General features: G+C 49.5%; 1 protein-coding gene across 2 annotated transcripts; it reads right to left on the minus strand.

Annotated features, from left to right (window-relative positions):
• Positions 1–7: 7 nt before the first annotated feature.
• Positions 8–27,975, minus strand: KCTD10 (potassium channel tetramerization domain containing 10). 2 transcript variants are annotated; one of them, XM_059408637.1, is made up of 7 exons: positions 27,886–27,975; positions 20,840–21,053; positions 12,187–12,356; positions 9,131–9,217; positions 8,764–8,816; positions 7,588–7,783; positions 8–2,825 (listed from the first exon to the last, which is right to left on the minus strand). In XM_059408637.1, the coding sequence occupies exons 1-7, from the start codon at positions 27,886–27,888 to the stop codon at positions 2,601–2,603; spliced, it is 948 nt and encodes a 315-aa protein (XP_059264620.1). In that variant the 5' UTR covers positions 27,889–27,975; the 3' UTR covers positions 8–2,600. The 2 variants fall into 2 exon arrangements, with proteins under 2 accessions (XP_059264620.1, XP_059264619.1); XM_059408636.1 differs by having other exon boundaries at positions 9,131–9,220.
• Positions 27,976–27,981: the final 6 nt, after the last annotated feature.

A 27,981-nucleotide genomic window follows, 5' to 3' on the forward strand; every position in this document is an offset into this window, starting at 1 on the left:
GAAAACATTTAAACAGAAGCATTATGTAACTTTTATTTTACATGTCCACAAATGCTTGTACAACATACAGTGACTACTTCTAACGTTTATAGCATTTTTTTATAGCACAAAAAGGAAAGTCAGTGACACAGAGGCGTGCTACCGTCACACTGGGAGGAGCCCAGCTGCCGAGGAGGGCTGAGCTGCTGCCACGTGGGTCTCGAGCAGCTGCTTAGGTGAGGGGCAGGGGAGCCCACCTACCCAGAGTGTGGGGTCCCTGCACCTCGGCCAGGCTGCTCATCTGAGGGTTCAGGGTGGGGGCAACAAGAGGCTACTCCAGGATTGTCTTGGGCACAGCCCCCCGGTCACCACAAACAAGGCCACCTTTGAAAAAGCTGTTCTACTTCAATTGTAAGCTCTTACAGTGTAATAAAACTTAACTCTTTACCAAATTTCAGGCCAGTGTTTTACTTAGATGGTTCTTAAGTATAAATATGGGCCTCTGTTTGCCCCACATGCTAGCATAAAAATCAGTTCCTCATGGAATCCATTTGCTAACAGAGCTTGGACCAGCCAACACTTGCTGTCAGCTCCTGGCTATGCAAGCTAATGGTGTTCTCATTCACCGCGGAATGTTTCAGGAACCTGTTCTGATCTCAGGAAAGCAAAGACTCAAAATTACAAGTACAAAGTTAAGGACAAGTGTAAAGACTGCCAGAAACGTCAGCTCATACGGTGTAGAAGCACAAACGCATCCAATTGTTCCACAAACTTACTCCTCACAGAAAAAGTTAAAAATTCATATGATGGCTTTTCCATTCCTACATAAAACATCACAACTGACATTCACTTCAACTTTCTAAAAAAGTTCAACCCAAACGTCAGGGTTGGTGTTTAAAACTCAAACAGTATATAAAATATTTACGAAACAGTATTTAAGCCCCACCCCCCAGCACTTAATAAAACCCTAATGGCCTAATAGAAAGTTCCCCACACAACAGTTTAAAAGGCCTCGACCCCCATACATGATTTTTTAGGTTCAGTCAAGATTGTTTTAAAGTTTTATTGGAGGCTTTGTTGCTCAATACAAAATAAAGGCATACCACTGTCCCAAGAAGGGCAGTATGTACAAAGCCTAAGCTGTAAAAACCATTTCAAAATAGAAACTCGTTTTTTGGAATACACTGTGTCGAAGGCTGCCCATGTTAATACCTTTGGTATAAAACAGTAACATTTCCCTTGAAGAGTAGACAAATCCCATCCATCACCTAACACATGTTCACATCTCCTTTCAACTAGTCTACCTAGTCTAGTTGTGACCAGCCACATCAGTCACCACTCACTTCTGTCCCTTCACAGGCGCAGAGGCTGGGAGGTAGGTAACCGAGAACATCTGTCCTCCATAAGCACCACGCGAACAGCCGGGCTCCAGCGCAGGCCCCCTGCACTCCACACAAACACATTCCCATCTACAGTCGCACACGTCCCTTAAACACGAACATAAACACTTAACTGGACCCCAGAGGAGCTACACATCCTCCAACTCTCTCGCTGTGGCCACTCCACACTGTGTAAAACTCAGAGGCAAAGAAACAGAGGGGATCTCTGGGGGAGGGCTATGTACAGCAGGCGAGCTGCCCCGAGACTGCTGGTGTGAACGGGCTCCCTGCCTGGATGCCAGGCCGGGGGACAGAGGCCAGGCCATGTCCCCTTTCTAAGCAAAGGGCAGGACTTCTACTTGAGACAGGAAGCCCAGCTTAACAGGGAAGAAGGCCAAGGAGCCCATGATGTATGTGAGCTCCGTCCACAACCAGGCCATGCGGCCCTTGAGGACGGAGTTGGTCAACAAGGGGGACAAGCGGAAGGGGCAGGAGGTGGGGAAGGAGCCAGGAACAGAGCCGTGCATTTTTTGCCGGGGCCAGCTCTGCCCTTAGCCAGGTGTGTGGGGTCCTGACAGGCCTGCCCCTCCAACAGTGCTGGGAACTGAGAGCTATACTCGAACAGTCAGAGGCACGAAGCCCATCGGTCCTATCTTTGCCACAAACTGCAATCACCTGCCGGTACCACAGGGGCGAAACCCGAGGGCAGAACGGACTTTTAGCAGAGACCCAGAGACAGCCTGGTCTAATGCAGGGGAATGCAGCCAGCATGCCAGCCTGGAGGGTTCTGAAACAGGGAGCTCAGGGAAACCTGTGGTGGCCACCAACTGCAGGGCCCCTCTCAGAGCGGCCAGACTGAGCCCCGATGGAATGCCGCCCCAAAGCCCAAACAGGGAATCAGCACCCACCAAAATAAATACTGCAAACAAAATTGCTCATGTCCACTTCATACCCATTCATACTTTTCTCCGAGAGCTGAGAGCCTGGCTCCAAAGATTCTCAGATCCCCATGAAAGGGACACAGCTTGCTCGAGAACAGGGGTGCATTCACCTGGGGAGAGACAGTCACCCGGTCGAGAAGTATCAAAATAATCATCTGGCTTATTACAGAAACGGATCTCCGGACTGCAGGGAACACGGACGGTGCCCAGGAGTCCGCAGGAATCCAAGTGAAGAGCGGCGGGGGGAGGGAGGAGGAGGAGGGAGGAGGCAGGAAGCAGGAGGCAGGGACGGTCGGCCAGCTCACTGGTGCAGGTGGGCCCGGTCGTCTGGGCGCTTGATGTGGATCCGCCGCACACGCTCGATCCGCTCCCGCTCCCGCTCTTCGTCCTCATCCAGGTGGTGCGAGCGGCCCGCTGCCCCGCCGGTGGCCTCCAGGAGCGCATTGTCAGGTCCTCGGCCGTCCTGGGCCTCGTACAACAGAATATTGAGGGTCTCCTCATAAATCCGGGCCTCTGGGAACTCCACCTGCATTCCCACAACACGCAAGTCAGGTTTGTTAGCATCACACACTGCCCACCGCCGCTGCCACCTGCTACTTCCGGCAGAGTCACCAGCTCAGGCCCCTGGGATTCCTTCTGAGACCAGTTACTAGTTTTACGGTAGCTTTTATTTTCAATAGACAGTCCTTATGCATGGTGCTTACACAGGTAACAAAAAGGATACAGTGCATGTAAATATAGGATCGTACACCTCTACATTCCCACGCTTTTTTTTTTTTTTAAAGATTTTATTTATTGGGGTGCCTGGGTGGCTCAGTGGGTTAAGTGTCTGTCTTCAGTTCAGGTCATGATGTCAGGATCCTGGGATCGAGCCCCGCATCGGGCTCTCTGCTCAGCGGGGAACCTGCTTCCCCCTCTCTCTCTGCCTACTTGTAATCTCTCTCGCTCTGTCAAATAAATAAATAAAATCTTTAAAAAAATATTTATTTGACAGAGCGAGAGAGATCACAAGTAGGCAGAGAGGCAGGCGGGGAGAGGGGGAAGCAGGCTCCCTGCTGAGCAGAGAGCCCGATGCGGGGCTCGATCCCAGGACCCTGACATCATGACCTGAACAGAAGGCAGACACTTAACCCACTGAGCCACCCAGGCGCCCCATATTCCCACACTTTAAAATGCACAAAAGGTGGCCCATCACACACTCCTCTCACCTTTTGCTTTCCCCTAACTTGGTCTTCCTTGCTATGGAAGGCTTTCCCCAACAATGTAACAATGCAATTAACCAATTAGGTCATTTCCAACAGGTTTCTAATAACGATAGATCTGCACCCTTGGAGCTGCTCCACACCCATTTTTTTGAACACAGACCGGCTAAAAAGAACATGACCCCTCCTGCTTCGTAAAGCTCTGTGTCTGCCGCCTGCCCTTTGGGGTCAAGGCACTGGGAACTGGAGGAAGGCTGCCCAAGTAGGCCCCAGGCACCTGACTCAGAGTAGAGACTTTGCTTTCAATGGCAGGATTCTGAGGCTCCCAGAGAAATAGAGGCAGCACGCTCTCCTCTCTCCTTCCCACCAAGGCCACAAAACCAGGACAACGAGTGTGCAGTGGCTGAGGACTGAGAGTCGTAAATCGTGGTAGACGGGATCGGGGAAAGGCCAGGGTTTGGAATAACACCGACCCAGCGAAGAGTTTACTGCCCAGAGGGAGGTCAGTGCAGCCTGCAACCCCAGAATGAGCATGGGCACAGAGAACTCCAGGGGGGCACTGGAATCTCCCAACACCTAGAGAGTGTTCCCGGGTTTACTCTTTTTTCTTTTCTCTATTCTCTTGCACACCCACTCCCCCAAAATCCTGTGGCAGCAACGGCCAGAGCTCGGTGGAGTCAAAACTCTGAAGGGAACATTCCTTTCTGATGAGGACATCTGTGGTCTCATCAGGGTGGAGCGGATCCCTTATGTTTTTGTCTCTCTTCTTCAGGCCACTGGGCTCGGGCACAAGTCAAGCCACAGGTATTGCGTGGCAGATCGGGGACCTGAAGCCTGCCTTCTGGCCAGATAACTGAAAAGGGGAGGCCCAGGGAAGCAGCAAGCACCAAAAGACAGCAAAGGACGGGTGCTTTGGAACAGCGGCCTCTTGAACTCCTGGCCTTGAGCTCAGCTGCCAACCTGTCCCTCAACAACCCACGCAGAACTAAACCATAAGATAGAGGGCTGCCCCGGACACAGACCCGCCCACAGTGCAGCCCCGATGTCAAGGCTTTGAAACCTGGGCTGTCACTGGCACTGTGACCCATGACTGGTTGGAACTTGTGGCCTGAACCCAGCTGGGTCAGCTGCATGCTACAACAAAACAAAACAAAAAAACCAACATCCTCATTAGGATTTAAACAGGACCTAGAGCCCTATAACATTCAGAATATCCAGGATAGAATTCCAAAGTTCCTGGCATAATCAAGGACCAGAAAAATCTCAACTCCTGAGGGAAAACATAAAACATAATCAGCAGATACCGATGCCAAGTTCAAGATAATACGAGATGTTGGAATCATCGAACAGAGACTTGAAAGCAGCTATTATAAAAAAAAAAATAAAAGTCACGATAAGGAAGGGCCAACTTTTTTAAAGCAAATGCAAACACAGGAAGTCTCAGCAAGGAGACATAACATTGAAGAAAGAAATGAAAACTGTCCAGCTGAAAACAGTAACCAAGAGCAACAAAAAACCCCAATTCACTGGCAGGGTTCAACAGCTCCGTGGAGATGACAGGAGAGTCCAGGGACCTGAAGACAGAGCAACAGAAGTGATACAATCCGAAGAGAAACAGAAAATCAGACCAGTAAAGGCCGTGGTTCTGTGCTCTATAATCACTGAGTCCCTGGTGAGTCAGAATCAAGGACCAAATAGACAACACGTGTATTACGTATCTACTTAAGCATTAGTTTCGGCAAGCCATAACCTGTCCAGCTTAACTGACAGAAGACAGCTAAATGATTAAAAGAATTAGCAGAGTACCTGGAATGCTGTAGCAAGAAAGCGATAACAAAAAAACCCTAACAGGAACATCTTCCCAGTTACCTGACACAACAGAACACCGGTGTCGGCTCCTGTGAGCCAGAAGAAGCCACTTGCTCCAGTGAGGGCAGCCATCCCCTGACATGCACCCCCTTGGAAAGCCAGTCACATGCTTCCCCCAGAGCAAGAAGCAGCCCAGAACAAAGGGAGCCGTGGCTAGTGGCCCTGGCCTGCCACCCTGGGCCCTGCCTCTCACCAGTTTCAAAAACACAAGCACAGGCTTGCTCTGGGACCTGGGGGGGGCGCTCATCTACAAATGGTTGGGATCAACTTCGTGGTCTCTGAATCCTTTGCTCCAGTTAAACTTGAAAATGTAAAACCAGTATTTCAAAGTTTAATCAGTAAGATGATTATCCTGTTAATATCCAAGGACAAAGGCAACCCATGTATATAAAACTAAACTGACAAGACGGAGAAGCTAGTTACAGGTGGAATTTGCAACCCCCCAAAAGTTCACAGAACAGAGATGTGCATCTTGCTAATGTGGTAAAGGGAAGCAAGCGATTCTTGTCTCCCCGTGACCTTTGAAAGAAAAAGGAACCTTACAGTTTTTCCCTTCTTGGCTCTTTTAAAACAATATATATCTTTTGGAATATATTCTAAATACCAATGATAAAATGTTTTAAAAGTCTTTTTAAAAAAATGTTCAGGACTCTGGTTTCTACTTTGTGGTCTCATTTTTGCTCATTTGCCTTTTCTTCTGAGGCCAGTTCTAGAATCCCAGACAACTGTGTGCTCCTGGAGCCACAGTGATGATAGAAGGCTGACCAGTGGTCTACAGATCTGTGCATGAAAACCCACCCAGCAGACCCTTCACATATCCCAGGTCATCAGAGTTCCCTCAGTAAGGTTCAGAGGAAGTGACAGTGTATCATACGGATTTTTTCTAAAAAAAAAGGAAGAAAACCCAGTTGCATGGCCTAAGAAGGTCAAGCCAGCAGAAGACCTGAAGGGAGTGAAGTTCAATTAAGAGCAGATCCGATCTCCAACAGCACCTTGGGGTATGATCTAGCTTTGCAGAATGGCACAGTGACAGAGGTCAAGCCTGTTGGTTTGAAGAAGATGATACAGAAGTACATCCAGAGTCCAGATCTGTCAGGAAGTCGTGTGCTCAGAAGGAAGTCAACAAGCCTGGGAGCTAAGGAATGCCCAGCAGGCCCGTGAGGGTGGAGGACCACTCTAGGTCAGTGGGTCAGAGGAGGGCAGAGAGATGACAGTTAAGCTGTAGGTCATGACTAGAAAGCCAAGGTCAAGCTCTTAAAGGCAGAATGATTCCTCTGATGATTGAGATGGGATGGCACCATCCTGGTGGGAAAGGGTGATATGTGGAGGGTGAGGAACAGCACAGGCTGGGTCCCATCACTGACAGGAGATAATGCAGGTGGTGCGGTAACAATGGTATGAGGATACATCTGAATCCACACTTTTTTTTTTTTATTTTACTTATTTATTTGACAGAGACACAGCAAGAGAGGGAACAGAAGCAGGGGGAGTGGGAGAGGGAGACACAGGCTTCTCACAGAGCAGGGAGCCCAAAGCAGGGCTCAATCCCAGGACCCTGGGATCAGGACCTAAGCCAAAGGCAGATGCTTAACAACTGAGCCTCCCAGACGCCCCAATTTTTTTTCCTTTAAGGTTTTATTTTTAAGTTACCTCTACACCCACCATGGGACTAGAACTCGCAACCCAGAGGTCAGGAGGTGCACACTCCACTGACAGAGCCAGCCAGGCACTGCTCTGAATCAGCATTTATGGCAAAGACAGTGAGGTGCATGCAGTACGACTATCCCTGTTTGATAACGGTCAAAAAGGAAAATGCCATTTTGTTTCTCCAAGACCTACACGTGACTGTCTCTGGGGTCCTGAAGATGATGAGTATTTTCACAGTGAGCAATCAGGTTTCAAAGAAAGCATTTTCTTTTTTTTTTTTTAAAGATTTTATTTATTTGACAGACAGAGATCACAAGTAGGCAGAGGGCAGGGGGGGGGGCAGGCTCCCTGCTGAGCAGAGAGCCCGTTGCAGGGCTCGATCCCAGGACCCTGGGATGATGACCTGAGCCGAAGGAAGAGGCTTTAACCCACTGAGCCACCCAGGTGCCCCTAAGGAAAGCTTTTTTAAAGCCTGTCCGTCTTTAAGTTTGTTTTGCTCCAGGGAAAAGGGGAACGGTTCCAGTACACACTGCAGACTAGCCACCCAGAGCCCGTGCCCTGAGGTCTTACCTTGGTCTGCTTCTTCTCAGTGGCGTAGACGATGGAGGTGCAGCAGACCTCGGCAATCTTGCGGCCCTGCCCGTAAAAGGACCAGCAGCAGATTTCGTCCCCAATGACGTCCTTTATGAACAGGACCCTTCCATTAAAGCGCAGAGAGAGCTTATCAAAGAGCTCAATGTTTTTCAACATATTGTCGTCAGAATTGCTGCAAAAGAACATTTGAGCAGGTGAGCGCCAGCTGGTCCTGACTGCGGGTGAGTGTCTCCACACCCCAGGCTGGGACGGCCACTGTGCTGTGGCCGGGGGAGAACTGGGAGTGACTCGGGGCCTGTGGGCACAGGCACCAGGTCAGAGCATGGAGGGAGCCCTGCGAGCCCCAGGACTAAGAGAATGCAAATGCCCAAGGGAGACTTTTCATCTTGGGTCCATTCTTGGGTCTTGAGGAACCTCATTAAACCCCCTACAGCTGAAACCACATGGTCCTGAGCCAGAAAACATTCTAGAAACCTGTATATATTGCTGGTGGGAATGTAAAATGGTGCAGCTGCTTTGGGCAAACAGCTGGGCAGGTCTAATGTCTAAACCTAGAGTTACCAATGCACCCAGCAATTCCACTCCTAGGTACCCCCAAGAGAAATAAAAGCCTTCATTTTTACTGTAAATAAATGTGCATACGGATGTTCATAGCAATGGCTCCCAGGCGGAAACCCTGACTATGCCTCCACTGACGAACAGATCAACAGAGGCAGAGAAGAGCCACACCTTGGGGTCTGACTCAACCCTAAGAGGAGACGAGGTATTAACACACATGCCCCAACGAGGATGAACCCTGACAACATGATGCTAAGTGAAGGAAGCCAGTCAGGGGCAAGGGAGCAGGCGCTGGAGGGGAACGAAGAATGACTGCTGATGGGTTTCTTTGAAGGGGATGAAAATGCTCACCAAGGAGGCACGTGATAATGGCTGAACAACTCTGTAAATACCCTAAAACCCACTGAATTGTATACTTTAAAAGGGCACCCTTCATGGTAGTGTGAATTCAATCTCATATCTATCACCTGTGTCCCTGGGCATCCTTGAGCAGGGGAGGGCCGTCCTCCCTACAGGAGAACAGGGGGGCCAGGCCTGGCCCGTGTGAGCGAGGCTCTCGCAGCAAACACGGTGGCCCGTCCCGCCGCACCTTACCTGGTATATGAGTATTTGTTGTTACTTCGGTTGTAGAGTAGCTTCACGGCTGGCTGAGCATGGTTATGAAAAAGAAAGGGAAGAGTTACTTGGGGTCGAGGTGCTGTGGGCTTCCCACAGGGCTGGGCCCTGCCACCACATCAAGGGGGCGGCCGGGCATAGCTGGCAGACTGTGGGAGGGGGTGGGCGGGGGTGCAGAGGGAGACTGCGGGACCCACGGCTGGGGGCGGGAGGTCAAGACAAGATGAACGGTTCCATTCTTTACCCCTGCTCAGGCCTTGCTCGGGCACTGAGACAGGTTTCTATTTCAAACCTTATTCATCATTTGGGTAGTGAAAGAAAGGCCATAGGGATGCCTCCAACATACCTTATTTGAAGTCGCTATAAGTTTCTGCTCTTCCTTGGATGAGGTGATGACAGGAACTTTGCAGAAAGGCTCGTAAGTATCTTTGTTCTGCTGGAACAAAATATGCTTTCAGTCTAGGAGGCCTGCATCGGCCAGCATCGTGTTATTTAAGCTGGCCTGCCAGGCAAAGACAGAGTTCTGACGAGGGAAGATGGGGCCACCAGCACTGGGAAGAGAGGACGACTCTTACCACCAGTGATTTTGGGGAAGGGAGGGCCAAGAGTCAGGTTCTTTGGCCGGGGCACTCAGTAAACCCTAACAACGATGATACACTTCCCCAGCCAAGGGAGTCACTTACAAATAAACTCTAAACATGGCAGATGAAATATGACTGGATCGACGTACCCCACTGTAACAACTATAGAAGAATTTAAAAAGTCTGGGCCTATAAGGAGAAAAAAAATGGGAGAAATGAGGTCTACAGACAAAGACATCAAAAATCTCAGACCGGGGGGTACCTGGGTGGTTCAGTGGGTTGAGCCGCTGCCTTCGGCTCAGGTCATGATCTCGGGGTCCTGGGATCAAGTCCCACATCGGGCTCTCTACTCAGCAGGGAGCCTGCTTCTCTCTCTCTCTCTGCCTGCCTCTCTGTCTACTTGTGATCTCTCTCTGTCAAATAAATAAATAAAATCTTTGAAAAAAAAAAATCTCAGACTGGGAAGATGACGGGTAACTGAGGGGAAAGAGAATGCCGCAACATAGGTCCAAAGGTGGGAAAGAATCCTGGAGGTTTTCAAAGAACAGTTCTGAAGGCTGGTTGGCAGAGGGCAAGGGCAGAGGGCTGCTAGCCAGTCGGCAGAAGTACCACTGAGAGCTGACCCTGCCACATGGATCCCCTTTCCCTGGCAGAAGAAAGGTCTGCTTTCCTAGAGTGGTTTGTACAGATGATGACAGGACTGAGCTGCTCTTCTGAAAAGAGGGGAATTCAGTGAATGGTCCACACACTATAAATGGGGGGTGGGGAGGTGGGCCCAGCAACCAGCCCCTTCTCCTATTCAGATCCCCAAAGGCAGTCAGTCAGGCTTATCCCTACCAGGCAAGAGAGTGGAGGATTCCTCCACAGGAATCTGATCTGTTCAAGGAAAAGGCTTACAGATTCTGACACTGGGGGTTCCCACTGACTTATCATCTACCACTAAAGCCCAATGGACAACAAGGCTCACCCACACACATACAGCTTTTCAGAACCTTAGTCTTAAATTTTAAAAGACCAAAGATTATCAGATTATATGTGGAAAGCCTGTCAACATGAGACTGAAACCAAAATAAAGAGGAAAGTGGAATGAGTCATGACAAGGGCATCAGAAAGAAAACTTCAAGACAGAGGAGAGTAGATACTGAATCCTATGAAACAAGAGCAGTGTTCTATATAAAAAAGAACACTCAGAGAACATGAAAAGCCTCTTGGAAATTAGAAATAGGATAGCAGAAATGAAAAGTTCAAAAGAAGGGTTGAAAAGATAAAACTAAAGAAAACCTCTGAGAAAGTAGAACAGGAAGATAAAAGCAACAGAAGCTGAGAGGAGGTCAGTCCTGGACACTCAGTCTGAAACTAACGGAAACTACAGAATGGGAACCCAAGAGAGCTTGTTTCTAACAGAAAGAAGTGACAAAGATGCACTGGTGTGTCTGAACACACCAGGAAGAGATTGCCCTTTCTGACCACTTGGGGATAAATTCGGGCTATGCACTTAGAAAACTAAGCATACAAAAACAATGAGACAATCACTAACTCTAGCAAACTGAAAAGCTGCACAATGAAGAAAATTTTCACTGTATACTTCATGACTCAACTGCTAACAATATTAAGACATCACAATGTCAACTCTGAATACTGACTTAACCAAAGCTGTGGTAAACACTATATTGGGAAAAGAAGAGAAAGAACATGTGTACACATTTGGTAGTGGTTGGGCTGGTGGTACTGCATGAGCTAAATTTTTATTTTCTATACACCAGAGCATAATGTTGAAAACTGAAATGTCAACAAACAGGAGTATAAGAAGTATGAAAGTAAACAACTGTTGAAAGAATTGACAGAGGAGGGACGCCTGGATGGCTTAGTCGGGTAGTGTCCACCTCTTGGTTTCAACTCAGATCATCATGCCAGGGATGAAAGATCGAGCCCACATTGGGCTTCGCACTCGCGCCTGGAGTCTGCCTGAGAGTCTCCCTCGCCCTCACCCACCCCCCCCAAATAAACAAATATAATCTTAAACAAACAAACACAAAAAGAATAACAGAGCAGAAAAGTATGATGTACATACATTACTTCAACAAAAAAAAAGTAAATAAAAATACTAAAGTAAAGGCTATAGCATACAGTCAGATTTACAATGACTTCAGACTTTCAGGGTAGAGGTGGTATGCGGAAATAACAGTTCCTCAAGGAGCTAGGCAGTAAAGGTACTGCTCCAGTGGAGGGCCAGCCAAACATGTGGCCTGAGGGAGGCACAGACAAGAGCCTCCCATATACAGATTCAATTCCCATGAAGACCAAAAGGGACTCTTACGAGTCCACGCCATGTTGGAACTTTGCTTTATAAATAAATGGCTGTTGGCTGCGGGCTATGTCCAGCAGCACTTTACTTTTATAGGGATTCTGCTATCACCAGACTTGATCCCAATGATCCTGCTGAGACGTAGGGGTGTCTGAGTCTGCAAAGGTTACATAAGACTCGAAACAAGGACTGATGGGATGAGAATAAGTCCTGAGATGCATCCAGAAAGCGGATTAGGTTTTATACTCCATACCGAAGGGTTTCAATGTTCATGGGAGATGAGCCAACGCGACGGCAACTAAAAGCCAGAGGGTAGTTAGGTGGCCTAAGCATTACAGGGAAGCCTCTAAGGGGTCACTGACCAAAGCAGAGAGAAGCTCTTGGCTCTTGGGTTATTTGTGAACTCTCACATCTCAGTGAGGAAGGAACTGCCCCCATTTCGTGGAGAAGGAAAATGAGGAAATCAAGTGGGCCTGATACCTCCCCACTTGTATGGGGAAAAAGGGTGATACCTACTTGTAAGGCTGCCTGGCATTCTTCCACCAGGCCCTGGACCAGGTAGTACTTGGCTTCTGCCAGCAGCTCCTCAATCTCCCGACGGCTCTCGGGCAAGGGGACCGCCCCGTCACGAAGGTAGTTGAGTATCGTACCAAAGTGCTTCCCACACCGGTCAATAAGGATCCAGCCTGCGGTGGAAGGAGGAGAAAGGGGGGGGCTAGTTACACGTGATGAAGTTCTAGAACCTGGGCACTCATCTCCTGGGAGGTGAAGACAAATGGGGTCTCTGGGGCTCCCTCCGCCACCCAGGGAAGAGCAGGACCACGGAGAGGGCAGCAGCACCACCTGCCTCACTATCAGCAAAAGGCTGACCTGTCTGGGAAGCACTGAAATGATCTGCAAGGCCCGCTGCCTGGAGACAACCACAGCCACGGACTCACTTGGTCTTAGGCTCTCTTGGATGTCAGGACCCCTGGGGCCTCAAAGAATGTTTCTAAAATATCCTCAAAAATCCCTTAGCCAGGGGGCCTGGGTGGCCCAGTTGGTTAAAGCCTCCTAGGATCCTGGGATCAAGCCCCACATCGGGCTCTCTGCTCAGCAGGGAGCCTGCTTCCTCCTCTCTGCCTGCCTCTCTGCCTACTTGTGATCTCTGTCAAATAAATAAATAAAATCTTAAAAAAAAAAATGTGCCAATTGCTGACCCATGAGACACTCCTGGGGGTGGGGACCAGGAAGGCAAGCCCTTCAGCTCCAATCTGGGGACTGGCCTGCTATAGCTCCACTAGGGATCCCCAGGTTTTTACAATTCCTCTTCAGAAATGCAAATATATGGTGGGGGTGGGGAGGGTTGTTTCTTGCAGAAAGAAACAATGCTTAAGCCTGGGAAGTGGAGGCACAAGACGAGGGGAGGAAACAAAGACCTGCCTTGACAGAGGACAGAAAGCTCTAGGAAAGAAGCCGTGTTGTAGAGAAGTCCCGCTTCCCCCAGGCCAGCAGGGGGAAGACAAATGGGGTCTCTTATCCCCTATTACAGGTGAGAGGACACCAAGGCACAGGGTGGTTAGGTTTAAACAGGAATCTGTAATTTTTATGTCCACTTTCCTCCACTGTTGCTCAGTTTGGGAGAAGGGGCCCACACTTCCACTCTTAATACCATGGCACCCTGCCCCAAGTCCTCTGCAGACCCCCAGGCCTCGCTGAAACACAAAAGCCAATAGCAGCAAAGATACCCTTTCATATCCAGAGTCACAAGTCCACCCACCGTCCCCTTCCCAAATCCAGCCCCGCCAAGTATGCTCTCAGGGTTAGAGGCACTGTATCTATTTGGCATTTGCAACAATCCCTAGGCGAGTTTCGTAAGAAGGCCTTTTCCATACTCCTGTCCTATAAACTCCTCAGCCCATGGCTCCTGGACTTTTGCTTAAAGGTCTGCTCTTGGTACTTCCCCACGGTTATGGTTTCCGGACTATAGTGGGAAGAGAGTAATTCCCAGTGTGGCAAACACAATGCAATTGTGTGGCTCTGAGTTAAACCCTGGTTTCAAGGAAGGAAGAGGCCTTCACAGGTGTGGTAAATCACATCACCATGACAGTGACTGCTAAACCTCATCCCACTGAAGTATGGAAGTGCATACAGCTCAGAAGCCTACAGGGTCCTGGGCGCGGGGGATGACCAGACAGCATGTGCCCTGCCCCCTGGGGACAGGAGATGGAGAGGCTCTTCTTACTCCAGCCAAGAACAGCCAAGCAGGAAGGTGGGCCTAGGGCTGCGTGTGCCTATGATACTCCAGGGGAAGCTAGAAATGCAGATTTCTCCGTGAAACCTCTTGGTTTTTAAACAGTGGCAAACCAAGAGGTCATTAATGAGCTCTAGGGCAAGGAAAAACTATCTGCAGGTTGCATAGGGCCTGCAGGCCAGCATTCTGCAGCCTCTCTGCTAACCCTGGATCAAGTGATTTCCTGCCAATGAGTGGACAAGGTGTGGGAGGACCACAGTATCTTCCCAACAGTTCTTTCGGAAGGAGGCTAAGTCCCCTGCACTGTCCACAGATGACAACAGAATCTCAGAGAGGTTTAGGGACATTCCCAAGTCAGGGAGACAGGACGAGACCACAAGAAGCAAGTAAGAAACTCACAGGAAAGCTCCTTCCACCAGAATTGAGTAGAGCCTCAGTCTTTAAAGAAATGGCAACCCACTTAACTCAGCAGCTCTGGGAAGAAACTGTCCACGTTTCTGCCTTTGATGCATGGACAACTTAGCTGCTCTGAAAGAGCAGGGGCCCCTGAAATAATTATCCAAGTGACAGTCCAGAGTTTCCATAAACGAACAGGCAGACCGTGACACTGGGCTCCAGCTCAAGAATGCCATCAGGAAATGCTTGTGGTGAAGGAATCATACTTTGGACAAATAAGGGCAAAGGAGCCGGCTGTACTTGCCATGAGGTTTCAATTAGCATTCTGATTTTAAAATACGTTAGCTGCTTTCAAAGCTGGAATCTACCCCTTTGAAACAGCTTGAATGCCTTGTGTGTAGAAAAGCAAATGGAAGTCAAGCAGTGCCTTGCTTGCGGGGAGTCTGTCCAGCTGCCGGGGAGCACGGCTGCTATTGCAGAAGGCTGCACCCGCCAAGGGAGCCTGGCGGCTGGCAGCCCATCCAGCAAGGCTGCAGAGCAGAATAGGCAGGCACAGATCCAGAGGCTGTGGAATGGTCTGGGAGACAGAACCCAGCCCAGTGGTCAAGGGCAAGGGCCTGTGTTAGAAATCCAGTTGTGCCACCTACTTGCTGGATGATATGGGTATTGCACCAAACTCCCTGTCCCCCAGCTTCCTCTCCTAAATCTGGTCCCCCTCAGGGCTGGCACAAAGGTACGATGAGAATGCACAGGGAAAACACGTAGCACAATGGCATCACTAAATGAGGTCTTGTACAATGAGCCCTCCCTGCATCTCTTCATCATCCCTGGAGAAGAGAGCAGCAGCAGTGTCCAGAGGAGGCTCATTTCGCCTCATGAAAGTCCCCATGGCTTTCAGGGTATCCTGGGGAAAGCTTCTCTCAGGACCGGGCACTGGGTGACAAGGTTTCCTACCCCCCCCCCCACTCCCAGCCCCAACTGCATGCCATGAACTTCTCCTTTCTCCTTTCCCTGCCCCCACCTCCAGGGGTGGGATGGCGTTGGGGCGGGGGGGGGGGGGGGAGGTGGGTAGGACGGGACACTGACCTCTCCTTAGCACTGTAAGGTTTTTATACTCTCTGTGGTTCCCAAACTTGCCTGTTAGTAAGTCACCTGAGGTGCTTGTTGCAAATTCAGATTCCAGGAAGCTGCAGGGCAGGGCCTCTCAGCCTCAGCACTACTGAGATTTTGGCCCGGATAGTGTTTTGTCATGGAGGGACTGTCCTCTGCCTTGTGGGGTATTAACAACACGCCTGGCCACTACCCATAGGTGCCAGGAGCATTCCCACCCCTAAACTGTGACAACCAGAAGGGTTTCTGGACATTGCCCAATGTCCCCTGGAGGTTAAAATCATTCCTGGTTGAGCACCAGTGAGGTAGATCAAAGACCTACATGTGGGGAAAAAAAAAAAATAAAACTTTGCAGTATCCAAAAAAAAAAACCCACCATGAGAAAAGCTGTAACAAGTCAGACTGGGAGAAAATATGTACAAAACCACAAACAAATGGATCCAGAATACTTTCATAAAGCAGTAAAAAAAAAAAAAAAAAAAAAGGAAAATGTGTATATAAGATGCAATCACGCAGTTAAATGATAAAATACAAATGACAAAAAAGCTGCTCAATAAGCTAGAAATTAGGAAATGTTAAGTAAAACCTGAGTATCAGATCATAACCAGCAGACTGGCAATAATTAAGAGGTCTGTGCCTAGGGTTGGCACAAACTGGGACGGTGGGGAGTTTCTAAGTCAGCACAACAGCTAATATCAACCCAGCCACGGATGCTAGCCCAGATTCCCCTCCTGGGAGTCAACTCCAGGACAGACCCCCCAGTGGTGGGTAAGACCTCAACACTGCAGCCCCTGAGGTGGCTGGGTCCACAGTCTCTTCATTTACCAGAACAGAAATAGGACTTTCTGTGTGTGCTATGGCGCGGCAAAGCTCTGTCCCAGGGACACTCACACATGCCAGGGAGTGTTGAAGAAAGGCGATATTCCACATGGTGAACACTAGAAGCAACTGAAAAAACCTTCAACAGAATATGGATCTATAAACTACAGTACATCCAAACGGAACGTCTGAACTAGAGCTATGTATTAGTCACAGCTCCATCTAACAACCATAACACTAAGAAAGAGGCCACATACAATGTTAACACCATCTATATAATGTGGGAAAACACACCAACAGTACATTGTTTAGGGACAGAAACAGTGTAGCAAACGTAATTCCCGGACAGATACTCATCAGTGGTTTTCACCACTGGATGCACATTAGAATCCCCTGCAGAGCTCCTGGAAGTGCTAACACCCAGCGCATGGAGGGGGGTGCTTTTGGGGGGGAACCCAGGCCTGAGGCTTTATCTCCCAGCTGAGTCACTGTACTAGAGAGGTAGAAATTCACCTCCTGAGCCCAAGGTCAGGCAAGTGGTTACCTCTGAAGGGAGAGAGGCAAATGAAAAAGGTGAAGAGAGGCCCCATTAAGCCAGGTAATGTTTTATTCCTTGTCTGAGTGGGGGTGCTGTGGAGAACAAAGGCAAAGGAAATGTAGAAAAAATTAAATCTCCTCACAACTTGCAGTCCATTGAAAAGGTGACCTGAGACAGGCATAGTGACCTTTCTCCCAGTACCCATCTGCCTCAATAATTAACACTTTGCTGGGGACAAAGGCCTGAATAGCCTATCTCTGGGATCCTGAAAGTCTTAACACACAAAAATCCCTTTGGAAAGTTCGTTTACCTCTACCCGCCCTAAATACATGTTGCCAAATCATCCTCGAAACATAAGGCCCACTGAAACACATCTTTTTAAAAAGAATTTATTTATTTATTTATTTATTTATTTATCAGATAGAAATCACAAGTATGCAGAGAAGCAGGCAGAGAGAGAGAGGAGGAAGCAGGCTCCCTGCTAAGCAGAGAGCCCATCAGGCTCTATCCCAGAACCCTGAGATCACAACCTGAGCAGAAGGGAGAGGCTCAACCCACTGAGCCAGCCAGGTGCCCTGGAAATTCATCTTAAAGGTCTCATGACTAAGGGTTTACTAGACAGTAGTAAATGACCTTATCCGAACAGCAGCTAGCCCCCAAGGTCCTGGAAACCTGACGTCCAAATCCCTTTGAGACTTAGGCCACCCCTAACTGCCTCCCCACTTGAAAGTATATAACCAACCATTCCTCAGGACCTCAGTGCAGCTCTTCCTTCTCATGGAGTCTGTCCCTGACCACGTGCGTTAATAAAAACCACCTTTTTTGCACCAAAGATGCCTCAAGAATTCTTTCTTGACCATTTGCTCCTCGGCCCCAACATTTCACGTCAGGGGCATGAGGGATTTTGTTTTAGTAATCACATTTTGAAAGCTCTCAATGTATTCAGAATTTTATGGAAGAGTGCATTCTAATTTAAGCAGGAGGCATGGAGATCTCAGGGAAACTATCAGGTATGATGGTTTTCCCACATAGGACAACTGATTTCCCCACTGGTTTCCAGGGGAATGTGTGCTGATAATAAGATTAATGATTTCCTTCTCTAATCTGGTTTACATACTCCCTCATTCCAGAAACGTTAGCAAGACCAGAAACCACTGTGGGGGGGAGAGTGGGAAGGGAAGCTCTGTACTAAGGAACAGGGTTATGAAACAGGCAACCACAGGTGAGAACAGAGGCAGAACTCTTGTTAGGAGAGGTGCCACATCCACCCACGGTAACAAGGCATCAGGTAAAAATGCCACTACTGGAAGAGCCACGCCTCTCTGGGGAGGAGTCTGGAAAGCTATACTTTGGGGGCAAGATAGAACTGCACAGCACTCACCCCCAAGGCCAAGGCAGGCCCCCTCTCCCCTGGGTGCTGCCAAGACCTGCTTCTCCAGCCCCTCACAGCACTCCTCCCTCCCCCTGGACACACCCCACCCAGGCAGGCTGCAACAGGAGTGAGCAGTCCCCACAGACTGAGTCTCCCAACTGTCGTGAACTCCACCAAAAGCCTTCCACTGTTCATGTCCTCACTTAGTCCCGTCACAACCCTGGAAAGCATTACCCCTCACAACTTTGAAAAGTGGAAACAAGCTCAGAGTCAAGCTCAAAGTCACCTCTGTCCTATTACCAGAAAATGCCAGATGAGTCCACATCAGCCCAGTGCCACATACACAGCAGCTGTGACTGTAACCCTGGGACAGAACCAGGGCCCAGACCCACTCACTGCAAACTGCCCCGTTCAGGAACCGAACACACGCAGTACAAATCGCCAACAGGCAGGAGAGCACGGGGCACAAGGGAGAGTCCATCACCTACCCTAGGGCCCAGGTCCTCTCCTCGGGCACCCTTCAGGGGTTTCCAGCAGCTCAGCACCTTGCTGTTCCATGCCCTCGGAGCCCCCCGCCCCCAACTCCTCAGCCAGCAGGACACGCTCCTGCACCCACTCGCCTCAGGAAGTTGCACTCGCTGCTAGGGCCTGTGTGTGACAAACCTCACTGCAGCTGACAGGCTTCCCACCCGAAGCCCTAGGTGCAGCTGTGAGATGCGAGACGTTCAGGTTAATCTGTAGACCCAAGGGTATACCTTGGCCAACACTCGGGCCACCGGTCAGGCCGTGCGGTGTACTCACCAGGGCCAGCAGGATGGCGCTGCCTGGCTCAGGGTGGGCCAAAGACCAGACACAAAGCTGGCGATGACCCAGTATGCTGCTGCGCCCAGGCAACCTGGCCCGGGGGCTGGGCCCTCGGTGAACCAAGGCCAGCCCAGACTATGAGCCAGCAAGCCCTGAGCTCAGTGACTCTTTCTTTTTAAGAAAAGTCCCATAGCTTTTGAAAAGGATCTCTCACTTATTGAAAGGTAGCAACAAACAGTACCACCCCAGGAAGGGTGAAGCTGAAGAGTGAAAAACCGTGAGATGTCACATGGTGAGCATCTCGAGGCAGGCGGAGGGCTGGATGGAGCTCGAGCTCTAGCGGAGCCTCACAAAAATGTCCGGGGTTGAGTGCCAAAGGCAGCCCTGCTTCCCCCGGAGGGGCCATGGTGTCCAGGAAGCACCGGGGCCAGTGCAGCCTCCGCCAGCTGTTCAGAAGCCCGAGCCCAGGGAGCACCCATGTCTCTCCCACTGTGGGATGGATGAGCCTCAGCACCGGCTTGTTCCCGGTGTGGTGTTAGGACGCAAGGAGATGAGGTTCCAACTTAGCTTCCAAGGTGACTCCGCCGCTTTTCTTGAGCCCCACCAGGGACTGGGGAGGGCGGAAGAAAAGCTACAACAATCCTGGGTTCTCAGATAAGGTCTGTTTCCTTTTGCAGCTGGGGTGCTATTGTCTCGGTCTCTACAAATACTCCCCTGGGCGATGCTGGGTGTGGCTCTGCAAAGGGGATCCTCCCACTCATAAAAAGCTCTGTGCTCTCTGAGTGAGACACGGAAGGAAGCTCTGGGGCTCCAACCTCATGTACCTGATGGCCTGGCCAGAACCCTGAGTTTCCCTGGAAGCCCAGGGAAGCAGAACCTCAAGCCTCACAGCCCAGCCTTCTCTAGGACACCAAGGGAAACAAGCTAACTAGCGCACAGCTCAAGCTTTGGGTCCCCAATCCCACCTACCTATAACAAAACTCGCCCACCCTCCCAGGGACCAATGTCCCAGGGAAGGCAAGAGCATTAGCACAGCAGCCGACCTCAGAAACAGGTAAGGCAGTGTCCAGCTAGGCTGTAGTCTGGCCAGATCTTCTGCAATCTCAGGCAAAAGAAGGGAAGGATGGTGCCATCCTTAAACCCCACGTGACCTGCCCCATAAACCCAGGCAGGCAAGACTGTTTCCCTTGTCAGGCGCTCTTGGATTATTCCAGGTGGGGAGCAAGATCACTTTAAAGAATTCTTCACCTTTCATGAACATGACTTGCCATGAGGAAAAAGGAAAGAAAAACATGGACTGAATGTATGTATTTGGAATACTGCGCACCAACAGCCCCATGAGGCAGGTATCACTATACCCATGTTACCTGGCTGGCATCACCAGCTACTACACAAGAAGCGGTGACTCAGTCCAGATCTTGAGTCTCTGTCAGGCCCCCATCCCGGGAGGACAAGAGTCCAAGAAAACATTCACGTCTCTCCCTCGCTCGAGCTTCACTCCAAAGTCACAGAATCACCGCTGAGAACTGGCAAGGGACCTACCAGGACAGTTCACCCAGCCACCATTTCAGAGCTGAGGCTTAGACTTTCTCAAGGTCACAAGGCCTATCGACAACTGGGTCAGGACTACGAGTCCCCGCCCAGGTGACTCCAACTCCTCTTCACATCTCAGCTCATCTGTGACCTCCTCAGGGAAACCCTCCTTTACAACACCCCCAGACTAGATCTGGTCTCCTGGGGGACTCACTGTCAAGGATCCCCACACTCTGAGACAACACGGAGCGCAGCTTGAAATCTGTAGCTGTGTGGACAATTGCCCCTGTCCCACTGGCCTTCTGAACCAGAATGAAGCCCCCGGGCCACAAGCCCGTCCCCAGAGCCTGGACGGTGGACTTACCTTCGCTGTCCGTGAGCACTTCCATGCGCCCGCTGAACATGGCTTTCAGCATGGTGTCCTGCTTGGTAAGCGTCTGCATGGTGGTGTAGTAGAGCGCCCCGCCCACATTCAGCTTCACGTACTTGGAGCTGGGGCTCGTGCCCTTGAAGGAAGTGGTGCGGGTAGCAGCTGCTGGCACCGCTGAACTCACCACACTTTCTCCTGACATCTCTTCCTGCCAGTGGAGAAGACATGGGGTCACCAGAGACACGGCGCCAGGCCTGCTTTTTACCTCTTGCAGCCTCTGGGTTGAATCTGGCGTCCAGAGGGGTTTTGCTTGGCCCATATCTATACCACATTTAAATCTTAAAGGTGGCTCCCAAGGTTGACAACACGGGAGAGTTCACCAAAAAAGCCCCTGGATTTCGGGCTCCTCTTAAAATCAGAGGCCAGGGGAGCCTGGGTGGTTCAGTGGGTTAAAGCCTCTGCCTTCGGCTCAGGTCATGTTCCCAGGGTCCTGGGATCGAGTCTGATGGGCTCTCTGCTCAGCCAGGAGCCTGCTTCCTCCTTTCTCTCTCTCTGCCTGCCTCTCTGCCTACTTGTGATCTCTATCTGTCAAATAAGTAAATAAAGTCTCAAAAAAAAAAAAAAAAAAATCAGAGGCCAACTGGGCCCCCAGACGCCCACAACTGGTGGGAGCTGGGTTACTGGGTACCCCAAACCCCACCCGGATAGCCTCATATACTGACCTCCCCTACTGACGCTGTGAGTGCAAGTTTATCACTTGATCTTGTGTCCTGACGACTTCCTTTCTGCCTGTTCCCCACATGCCAACACCCTGTACGCATACTAAAGCAGTTTCCAGCATTGCCCAAGTCTCTCAGGGTTTCCTTATTGTCACACTCAACCTCTGAACTGCAGATGAAATCAGATTTTATGAATCGAGTGCGATCCCAACTACCACTCCTTATCCTTCCTGTCAGGGGGAAGTGTTTCTCAGGACTACATGACAGACATTAAAAACACTTGGAAGCAAGTTATTACAAAATTAGAGACTTCCTGTACTAGCGCTGCCCCGAATAGCAAGATCAGATGACAGTCTTCTTAATGGCACTGCCAGCTTGTGTCCCTCTCAAAGAAATGAACATACCATCTGATTTAAGCAGGCCTATGAAAGGAGGCTGTACTCAACGAGAACATTTGTTTAACAGGTAAGGGTCTATGGCTGGAGAAGATGTCTGAGAGCGGGACGAATCTCTATGAGTCTAGGGCACAGTACAGAGGAAGTGGCCCCTGATAGCCAGGACCTGGGCCACCACTCATTTCTGGGCCTTGATGTTTCCTCCAAACAGGAACAATTCATACGGCATGTCACGATCTGACAAGGCCACTCAGTGGCTGATGGGCCAAGACATAAACAAGACTATTCTGTAATTAAGTCTGAACACAGACAAAAACAAGAACATTGCCTGAAACAGAAAAAGTGACCAAACCTTGCCATATCCCAACAAATGTGACTTCCTGCTTCTTCTTCTTCTTCTTTTTTTTTTTTTTTTATTTATTTGACAGAGATCACAAGTAGGCAGAGAGGCAGGCAGAGAGAGGAGGAAGCAGGCTCCCCGCGGAGCAGGGAGCCTGATATGGGGCTCAATCCCAGGACCCTGAGATCATGACCTGAGCTGAAGGCAGAGACTTTAACCCACTGAGCCACCCAGGCGCCCCCTCCCTGCTGTTTCTTTACCAGTTAGAGCTCTAGCCCCATTTCATTCTTCCCCACCTTCAACACAGGAATTACTGAGGCCCCACCCAAGAATTAACCCTCCTTCCTGACAGCATTCAATACAGAGCAAAACCCCACTTCCCTGAACCCTTACCCACAATCACCCAAGGCAAGCCACAATCCTCTTTCTGAAATGTTCAGTGGTTCTCCCTTATTGTCACAACTTTTGACTACAGGCAAAGGGGGGGGGGGGGGGTAGACAGGACAAAGCTTTAAAAAACAATACCCTGATCCTGAAAAAGGATTGTTTTTTAGATTCTTTATGCCTTTCTATCTTTTCAGGATCTCCCACAATTAACATATATTACATTTATAATAGGAAAAATTCAACTGTTGTTTCTCAGTGGGAGAAGGGACTAATGATGAGTGGCAACCTGCATCCACTGATCAGTAATAGCACAGGCAAGGGCCATCCCTCTCAACCTCCGTCCACCCAAAAAGAGTGGCCCGGATATCACCCACTGGGGGACTCTAGTAGGGGCCCTGGAGGAGGAGGCACAGGAAGAATGGGCTCCTGGAAAGAAAAGTGTTTTTTCAAGAAAATGTTCTTGCTTTATCACCTGGTGTGAAAGAGAAAGCAGTGACCCCTCCCTTCCAGCTTTCCTTTGAAATCAGTCCCCAGAAACCCTACACTAAAGGTTATCACCAACACTTACCCCAGAAATACTCTGTCCACGGGAAGATAGAAGTAACTGGGGACAAGAAAGAGTTTGGTGGCGGAGGGTGAAGGCCTACAAGTGTGGCGTTTGGGGGTTTTTCAGTTAGGGAAAATTGCTCCAAAATGGAAATACTTTTTAAAGCACCCTTTCCGATCTAAATTCACACAAAATGTGTTTTGGGAAATGGTCTAGTGTTTTGTAACACACCTAAGAAACAAACAAATCAAAGTATATTTCAATGTACTTTTACTTTCCAATACCTTTTTGAAAGATTATTTGCACATAGGAAAGTACCTTTTAAGTGCGTGGTTTGAGGAGTTTTGGTCAGTATATGTATCTGTTCAGCCACCACTCAGATCAAAATAGAGAACATTTTCATGGTTCCAGAAAAGCCCCTCCATGCCCCCACCAACGCCCTTCCTGCCCCCACCCAGTAGGTACCAGTTTTCATCTCTACCACTACATACAACATTTAAAATCCAAACAATGCTGGAACACAGTTACTGTTATTTCCATCTAGTAGATTGGAACAGAAGGCGCGTCCCAGAGAAGTTCAGTCACTTCCCAAAGTGCCCTGGTACTGGAGGTGGGTCAGTGACAGAGCAAGGATGTGGGCAAGTCCCATCTGGCCTTGGGCCCATGATTTTTATGAACATTCATGCTTCAAATATAAAGTGCTGGAACATATACATTGAGGAGGGAGTGCCCCACCCTCCCTTCTTTATCAAGTACAAAAAAAGCCTTGAAAAAAGATGGGAGGCAATGTGTGCCTAAGGACTTGGGTTTTGAAGTCAGACCTGAATTTAAGGGCCCAGCCCTGCCATTTGGTTGACCAGTTGTGGGAGCCTGGGCGAGTCATCTGAGTCATGTCCCGTCTATCAGACAGGGACAACAGCAGTGTCTCCCTCCCAGGATGGCCATGGGGGACGATGCCACAAAGCACTCAGCGCACTGGCTCAGTGCAGATACCACAACACAAAAGACTCAAACTATGATTATTTGAGAATGTGCTCAAAGACTCCAATTATCTTCTTTCTTAAGACCATTTCCAGCTCTACCAGAACCCCACCTGAATCACTAAGAGATAAAGGCAGAAACCATCTGGATCTAGGCTGAGACTCCAGAATGGACAAAGAAAGCTCCGAACCTTTCCAGAGCCCACCCTTCCAAACGTCAGTCACCTCAATTCGGGAATGGCCCTTGGATAAAAGGTTCTGACTGTTCGTGTCCCTGAGCCCGCACAACACCGAGCTAAGGACACAAAGCAGCAGACAATAAGCCTCTTAAAAAGCAAATCTCTCTACAGAGAGGACTCCTCTCTACAGAGAAGTCCTCAGTCATTGCTACTGGAATCCTCCTTTTTCACTTGTTTCAAAGATTTGATTTCATCGTTAATGAGGTTGGGGCAGGGGAGAGCAAGAGTGGTTATAAGAAACAAACATGGGGGGGCACCTGGGTGGCTCAGTGGGTTAAAGCCTCACCTGGGTGGCTCAGTGGGTTAAAGCAGAGGCTTTAACCGCTCCTGAGGTGTGGCCACTTCAGGCTCCAACGGAAGTGACTAGATAGGTACCAAGGCACCAGTTAAGGGCGCTGGGCTCCGTGGTGACGGTACCCTGACTTCAAGCCCCTGGCATCCCTCTAGAAACCGGATGCACATCTGCCCTCCAGCTCCCTCTATTTCTTCCCCTAGCACCCCCTCGCGCCCTTATGTTTAGAAGCACCTGGAAGTCCTTTCTCCACTTTCCTGAAACCCAGAGACTGCAGTCACAACTTTCAATTTCGATTCCAGGGTCCTGGGATGGAGCCCCACATTGGGCTCTCTGCTCAGCAGGGAGCCTGCTTCCCCCTCTCTCTGCCTGCCTCTCTGCCTACTTTTGATCTCTGTCTGTCAAATAAATAAATAAAATCTTTTATAAAAAAAAAAAAACCAAACACGGCATTAATTGGTATTGGTTACCAATTCCATTCAATCAGAAGAGTTTAGTCCAGTTAGATCTCTGAGTATCCTGTTGCAGATTCTCAACAGTAGCTCTCCCCTTACCAAAAAAAAACTGACATCAGGGTCCTATCGTGTAAATTCTGATGTTAACTGGTCTGGGAATATGGCCAGGGCAACAGAATTTTTTTGAACTTCCCTGGGGGATTCCAGTGTGCAGCCAAGATTGCAACCCACCACTCTAAGTAGTTCCATGCACCTATTAATTTCATCCTCTAGGCGAAGGTCCCCAACCTCTTGTTCAATTGGCCTAGTAAATTCCTGGCTGCACGCAAAAATAAACCAAAGCATCATGAACAAAACCCAGCCCCTATCTCACAGCTTCAGACCCACAGACAGGAAGCAACTGTATACATGCTTAAAAAATAAAAATCAGGCCAAGAAGGAAAAGCGTTGACCTGAAAAGAGGCTTGAGCAAGTACAACAGGAGAAGAAGGCACCAAATCCTTCACCCTTGCTCGTTTTCCATACAGCTCTCTGCAACTGTCTCTCTTGTGTGTTGGGGGGAGATGTGCATGTGGAAGGTTTGTTCAAAAGTCTGAGAAACCTTGAGTAGTCTCAGTTCCACCACTTCCTGTGCAAGGTTCAGACAAGCGTTTTTTTTTTTTTCTTTCAGACAAGCATTTTAACTGAGTCTTAGTTTCCTTTCTTGTAAAATGAACGTAAAGCCATAATCTTCATAATAACCTTCAGGGAATGAATGTTAAAGTACTTGACACCTAGCCCTTAGTGAACCTCAAACTGCCTTAAGACCAGAGGTCCCAGACCAGGCTGTATTACAATCACCTGGGTGCTTATAGGCCAATTCATCAGAATTGGGGGTGGGGAGGGCAGGTCAGCAGTATTTAAAAAGGTCTTCAGGGGGGCGCCTCTGTGGCTCAGTGGGTTAAAGCCGCTGCCTTCAGCTCAGGTCATGATCCCAGAGTCCTGGGATCAGGCCCCCCATCGGGCTTTCTGCTCAGTAGGGAGCCTGCTTCTCTCTCTCTGCCTGCCTCTCTACCTACTTGTGATCTCTGTCAAATAAATACTATTATGAATAAAATTGTTCTCTTAATTAAAAAAAAAAAAAAACACTCTTCAGGTGATCTAAGGTGCAGCCCCAGCTAAAAGCCACAGAGCGAAGGTGCTTCTTTAAGCAGCTTCATCAAAGAGCCAAGGCCTTTTTGCTAATTATAAAACTTCCCCAAACTAAGGGCATTTCTACAACTCAGGAAAGTCTGCTGTTACATTTCAACCAAACTGCACCACATCGGCCACATAACCATAGTTATTATTTTGCACCCAAAACTTGCTTATAGGGCACCTACTGCTATTTCCAAGTGTCCTGCTAAATTATTTTCTCTCCCTCTGTGCAAGCTATTGGCCTCTTTCTCCCAGAGGTCCAGTGAAGAAGACATAATCATCAATCCCACTTTTTAGGGGAGAAAAACCAAAGAATCAGAACTACAAGTGTCCTCGGGACTCAGGCCCCTTTCATTACAAAGCCCAAATCAAGAAATCATTAATCTCCCGCAGGGTGTGTTCAAACAGATAGAGGGAACCCACTTGCAGACTGATCAAGTAATCAGTGGGAGGGCTTGAAAATTTGGCCATTTCTAACAAGTTCCCAGGTGATGCTGCTGCTACTGCTGGTCTGGGGAGCAGTTTGAAAACCACACTAGTTTAATGCATCCTTCTCCTCAGGTGGTCCTTATCTTGCATAAAATGGAGCAAAGTCAGATACAAGTTGGCTAAAGTTTCTCGGCAGTGTCCTTGAAACTGATCTTCTCTAAAGACTGTTTTCCAGGAAAGACAGGAGGCAAAGAAGGAACAAGGCGGAACTTTGGTCATTCCCACCCACGGCCAAAGGGCCATTTAATGTACAGACCCTTAAAAGATCACAAGCAAAACGAACCCTTCCCACCGCTGGACGACAGCATGACCCATTCCCAGCTCCTGAGGTGTGGTCACTTCAGGCTCCAACGGAAGTGACTAGATAGGTACCAAGGCACCAGTTAAGGGCGCTGGGCTCCGTGGTGACGGTACCCTGACTTCAAGCCCCTGGCATCCCTCTAGAAACCGGATGCACATCTGCCCTCCAGCTCCCTCTATTTCTCCCCCTAGCTCCCCCTCGCGCCCTTATGTTTAGAAGCACCTGGAAGTCCTTTCTCCACTTTCCTGAAACCCAGAGACTGCAGTCACAACTTTCAAAAAAACCCCAAACGCTCCGCCCCAAGGAATCTCCCGTCGCTGTCAGAACCTAACCGTTCTCTTTCGCAACACCCTCCATCCTCACTCTCCACCCCAATGTCCATCTTCGACGACCCCTCTTTGTTCTCTTCACAATCACCAATCCCATTTCCAATGAGCAGTCGACTCAGAGACACCCCCCAACTCACCCACACACAAATCTACTCCCCCAAGACCAAACTCTCTTTCCCGATCCCCAACAGCCAAGGACCACCCCACCAAATTATCCACCGAAACCCTTCCCCCACCCCCGGCCTCGCCCCCCCAGTCCCCCAACCACCTCTCCCCTTTCGCGACAGCCCCTCACCGCAACTCCCTCCACCCTCGGCCCCTTCTCTACTCTGCCTCTGCGGGCTCTCCTGGCCACCCAGAGCCCCCCGTTGGTAGGCAACGCCCGCCCTACCATGAAAAGTCGGAGGACGCAGGAGTCTCCAAAACCGGACTGAGAGAGGCAGGAAACACCCAGCTCGCGCAAGCCGGGCGGAGAGGCGGGGCCGGG

Source organism: Mustela nigripes, chromosome 8, assembly GCF_022355385.1.
Source record: "Mustela nigripes isolate SB6536 chromosome 8, MUSNIG.SB6536, whole genome shotgun sequence".
Classification (NCBI taxonomy): domain Eukaryota; kingdom Metazoa; phylum Chordata; class Mammalia; order Carnivora; family Mustelidae; genus Mustela; species Mustela nigripes.